At 34.5% G+C, this 5,686-nt stretch overlaps 1 protein-coding gene across 1 annotated transcript in view; it reads left to right on the plus strand.

Moving 5' to 3' along the window:
* The window catches only part of LOC105505201 (zinc finger protein 93-like), a 29,005-nt gene that overhangs the window by 21,772 nt on the left and 1,547 nt on the right, over positions 1 to 5,686 (plus strand). Inside the window, exon 4 of the mRNA XM_011933000.1 lies at positions 5,252 to 5,677. Coding sequence (XP_011788390.1) covers positions 5,252 to 5,677 — 426 coding nt within the window. The remainder of the gene's footprint in view (positions 1 to 5,251; positions 5,678 to 5,686) is intronic.

The following is a 5,686-nucleotide window of genomic DNA, read 5'->3' on the forward strand; positions in this document are numbered from 1 at the left end:
CTCTCAAAGTGCTAAGATTTTACGTGTGAGCCACTGCACCCAGCCTCATTGTAAGTTTCTTAACATTAGTTTATTGTGTTTTTTGGTTTTCTTTATGTATTATAATTTTAGACAATTTGCAATTCTGTTTGTACACTTTAAGTCAATTTGAGGTTTAATTAAGAGATAAATTATGCATGTCTATCATAATCAGATTACATATGTATATGTGTATATCTGTAAATATGACTCCAATTTTAGTTATGGCTCATATTCTTAGCTGATTTTCAGTGGTGGTTTTATCTTGTCTAAGTGAGTAGTCATGGAGATAGTCTTATTTTCACCATGTGTTTAATTATGAATATATATTTCTTTTTGTGAAAGAAATGCTTTTGTGATTTGAGGGTAATTTTTAGAAAGACTTACAATTCTGTATTTTTTTCAGTTTTTCTTTAAAGACATTGTTTTAAAAACACATAAAATAAAATTTGCCATCTTAAATTTATTGAAGTGTATATTTCAGGGCCAGGTGTGATTGTGGCACTGATGTGTAATCCCAGGATTTTGGGAGGTCAAGCCAGGAGGATCCCAGGGGCCCAAAAGTTTGAACCTGGGCAACATGGAGACCACTCTCTATGAAAAAAATTTAATAATAGGCAGGCATGGTGGTGTGCAACTGTGGTCCCAGCTACTAGGGAGATTGCAGGGAGTCAAAATTGTGCTACTACACTCCAGCTTGGGTGACAGAGTGAGACCCTGTCTCAAAAAAAACTGTTCATTTCAGGAATGTTAAGTATATTCACATTGTTATGCAAAAGACTTCTAGAAACTTTACATCTTGTAAAACTTAAATTCAATACCCATTAAGTAACAACTGCTCATTTTACCCTCTCTCCATACCTTGACAGACAAACCTTCTACTTTCTGTTTTTATTGTTTTGACTACTTAAGATATCTCATATAAGTGGAATCATACAGTATCCGTAATTTTGTTACTGGATGAATTCAGGTGACATAATGTTCACAAAGTTCATCAAAAAGGTGACAAGATTATTCTCTTTAAGGTGGAATAATACTCCATTGTATGTATATGTTACATTTTTTAATATGTTTATAAGTCAAGAGAGATCTAGGGTGCTTCAGCCTGTTTGCTTTTGTGAATACAGGTTATAATAAGCATGGGTTTACTTTGCTGCCCAGGCTAAAGTGCAGTGGTGCAATCTCAGCTCTCTGCAAACTCTGCCTTCTGGTTTAAGCAATTCTCCTACCTCAGCCTACCAAGTAGCTGGGATTACATGTGCATGCCACATCGCCAAGCTAACTTTTGTATTTTTAGTAGAGATGGTGTTTTACCATGTTGGCCAGGCTGGTCTCGAACTTTTGACCTCAGGTATCTGCCCACCTCGCCCTCCCAAAGTGCTAGGATGACAGACTTGAGACACTGCACCTGGCCTGTGTTACATATTTTAGATATAGATTTGTAAATACTTTTTTCCATTTGTGCATTTTTATGTCTAAGTAGTTTATTTAAAATATGTTTTTGTATCATTCAAGAAAATAAGCCAACTTTATCAGTGTTGATAATCAGTTTTTGACCTCGTTTTTTGAAGAGATTATTTTTCTCTATTTTGTAAACATGGCAACTTTGTGGAAAATCATTTGATCATATACAAAATGGTTCATTTCTGAGCTCTCTGTTCTTTCATCTGTTTATCTTTTTGTCAGTATCATACTGTTTAGTTACTGTAGCTTATAACTGAAGGTTGTATTGATATCTTTGAAAAATGGAATTTTTTGCCCCCCGAGCAGGAATATGTTGAAGAGTGTGTGTTTTATATTCACATATTGTTGAATTTGCCAGTTTGACTTTTGCTTTTGATTCCTAGTTTTATTCAGGTTTTATTAGTAAACACCCAGTTCATAATTTTGGTGTTTTTAAATTGATTTGTTGTTGTTTTGAAACAAGATCTTACCGTCACCCAGGCTGCAGTGCAGTGGCAGAATTTTAGCTTACTGTAGCCTCAGCCTCCTGGGCTCAAGTGATTATTCTTTCACCTCAGTTTTTTGAGTAGGTAGGACTGTAGACATGCACTACCATGTCTGGCTAATTGTTTGCTTGTTTGTAGTGTTAGGATCTCACTATGTTGCCCGGGCTGATCTCAAACTTTTGACACCAATGGATCTCCCAAAGTGTTAGGAATATGGGCAAGAGCCTTGGCACCCAGCCAGTATTTTAAAATTAAATAAAACTTGTTATATGTCCTAAAAGAATATGCTAGATGCAAATAAGAATATTGTGTATTATCTTGGTTTTGACTGGAGAGTTTTGTGTGTGTCTGTGAAGCCTAGTTGGTCTATAATATGGTTTGGATGTCCATGTTGTCCAGACCTCATGCTGCAATATAAATCCTCAGTGTTGGCTGTGGGACCTGGTGGGACACGTTTAGGTCACAGGGGCAAATTTCTCATGAATGGCTTGGTACATCCTCTCGGTAACCAAAAAGTTTACACTCTGTGAATTCAAATAAGAGCTGGTTCATTAAAATAACATGGCTCCTTCACCTCACACTTGCGCTGTCTCTTACCACATAATATGTCCAGTTACTCTTTACCTTCTACCTTCATTTTAAGCTTTCTGAAATCCTCACCAGAAGCAGATGCTGGCACACACTTATACACTCTGCCAAGCTGTGAGCCAAATAAACCATTTTTCTTTATAAATTATGCACTCTTAAGTATTTCCCTATATGCAAAATAATCAGTATAGTCTATAATGTTGTCTAAGTTTTCTGGTTGTTATATTTTATCTGAATTTTCTATTATTGCAAACTGGGTCTTGATGTACAATCATTATGTTGCTATGTATATCTTGCTTCACTTTTATCAATGTTTGCTTTATATATTTTGGAGCCCTGATGTTATATACACATATACATATAGATAGATAAATACTATAGTTATAGATTTCTGCTAAATCAACTCACTTTAACATCATATAATATCAATTTTTGTCTTGTAGAAGTACTTGACTGAAAGTATGTCTAATATAATTATGACCATCTTACTCAATTGTGGTTACTATTCATGGAATATACATTTTTTTCATTCTGTTACTTTCAGCCTATTTGACTCAATGCTAAAGTAAGTCTCTTGTAGGCAGCATACTGTATGCTTTTTTAAAAAAGCCACTCAGGCATTCTATGTCTTTTTCTTTATATAATTTATATATATATTTATATTTGTATTTATTTATTTTATTTGGTTTGTTTTTGAGATGGCGTTTCACTCTTGTTGCCCAGGCTGGAGTGCAATGGCATGATGTCAGCTCACTGGAACATTCACCTCCCAGTTTGAAGTGATTCTGCTGCCTCAGCTTTCAAAAAGCAGGCATGTAATCCCTAGTAGCTGGGATTACAGGTGCATGCCACCATGCCCAGCTAATTTTTTGTATTTTTAGTAGAGATGGGGTTTCACCATGATGACCAGGCTCATCTTGAACTCCTAAATTCAGGTGATCTGTCTGCTTCAGCCTCCGAAAGTGTTGGGATTAAGCATGAGCCACCGCGCCCAGCCTCATTTATTTTTGAGATAGTGTTTCACTCTGTCAGCCAGCTTGTTTGTATTTTTTTGTAGAGACAGAGGTTTGCCATATTGCCCAGGATGATCTTGAACTTTTAGGATCAAGTGATCAGCCCACCTTGACCTTCCAAAGTCCTGTGGTTACATTTCATTTTATTAGGTAGTTTAATCTATATTTAAAATGATTGGTTAAAGAAATGAAGTTGTTATTACCACTAATATTGTTACTGTTTTGTGTGTTTCTAGTAGTTATATTTTTCTCATTTCCTATTTTACTTACTTAATTTTCATTTAATTTTGTACTGACATGCTTTGATTATATTTTACTTTCTTTTACATACTTTCTATAAATAGTATCTTTGTAATCATCTCAAAAACTGGAGATTACATACATCTTAAAGTTAAAACAATGTATTTTAATCTCATAACTTCAATTGAATAAAAAAACTATGCCTCTATATTTTCCAGTTTGTTATTGATATTAAAATTATTTTACATAGTGTATCTACAGGCTCATGCCTGTTATCGCAACACTTTGGGAGGCTGAGGTGGGTGGATCCCGAGGTCAGGAGATCAAGACCATCTGGCGAACATGGTGAAATCCCGTCTCTACTAAAATACAAAAAATTAGCCAGGCATGGTGGCCCATGCCTGTAGTACCAACTACCCAGTAGGCTGAGGCAGGGGAATCACTAGAACCCAGGAGGCACTCCAGCCTGGGAGACAGAGTGAGACTCCATCTCAAAATATATGTATATATATATTTCCAGATACTCAGTTTGGTCTTATTAATTATATTGACATTGTTATGCAACGTATCACTAGAGTGTTTTTATCTTGCAAAACTAAATCTCAGTACACATGAAACAACTACCAATTCTTTGTATTTTGTGGTTCTTTTCAAACACCGCTCTGTTTTCTGTTTCTGAGAGTATAATTGCTTTATATATCTCATCCAATCTCTGTCTTTTTGTGACTGGGTCATTTTATTTTGCATAGTGTCATCAATATTTATCTTAATAGTTGTTACAATATTTTCTACTTTTTGAAAACTGAGTGATATTCCTGTATTTTTGTGTCTACTGAATAATTTGGTGACACAAATTTGGATTACTTTTACCTATTGGCTTTCAGTAACAATGCTACAATAATTATGTGAAAGTTAATATAATATATGTGCTGCATTCTGTTTTATTAGTCTACTTTTTCAGCTTTATACTCATACCAAATTATTTTAATTCTGTAGCTTTTGATGTGTTTTGAAATCAGAAATGGTAATGCCTCTAACATTGATCCTGTTTTTGAAGATTGCTGGGTACTTTGTTGTCGGTTTGGATTCCATATACTTTTAAATTTGCTGTTTTTATTTCTTTGAAAATGCAATTAGTCATTTGAAAAACATTGCATTAAATCTGTAAATTAAATTGAGCAGTAAAGACGTCTTCAAAATATTAATTATTTTTTTCAATTGTTTTTGAGATGAAGTTAAATTTACCTGCCTTACCAGTTACCTTGTGCCATTTTGGTTAGTATGTTTTTGTTACATTTATATGTGCAGGAAGAAATTACAGCTTGAGGTATTTTGCGATGTCATCTTACTTATGTAGTTTGTATCATTTTATAGGTTAGGTTTGTAAAGTATATTTATCTGAGTCTAGCAATTGAAGCAATGTGTTTTTATTGTTTCTTTCAGTTATGTATTCTCATTTTGCCCAAGACCTTTGGCCAGAGCAGAACATAAAAGATTCTTTCCAAAAAATACCGAGAAGATATGAAAAACGTGGACAAGGAAATGTACAGTTAATAAAATGGTGTGAAAGTGTGGATGAGTGTAAGGTACACACAGGAGGTTATAACGGACTTAACCAATGTTGTACAACTACCCAGAGCAAAATGTTTCAATGTGATAAATACGGGAAAGTCTTTCATAAATTTTCAAGTTCAAACAGACATAAGATAAGACATACTGAAAAAAAACATTTCAAATGCATAGAATGTGGCAAAGCTTTTAACCTGTTCTCAACCCTTACTAGACATAAGAGAATTCATACTGGAGAGAAACCCTACATTTGTGAAGAATGTGGCAAAGCCTTTAAGTACTCCTCTACCCTTACTACACATAAGAGAA

The sequence above is a fragment of the Colobus angolensis genome, unplaced genomic scaffold (genome assembly GCF_000951035.1).
Source record: "Colobus angolensis palliatus isolate OR3802 unplaced genomic scaffold, Cang.pa_1.0 Scaffold99, whole genome shotgun sequence".
Taxonomy (NCBI): Eukaryota; Metazoa; Chordata; class Mammalia; order Primates; family Cercopithecidae; genus Colobus; species Colobus angolensis.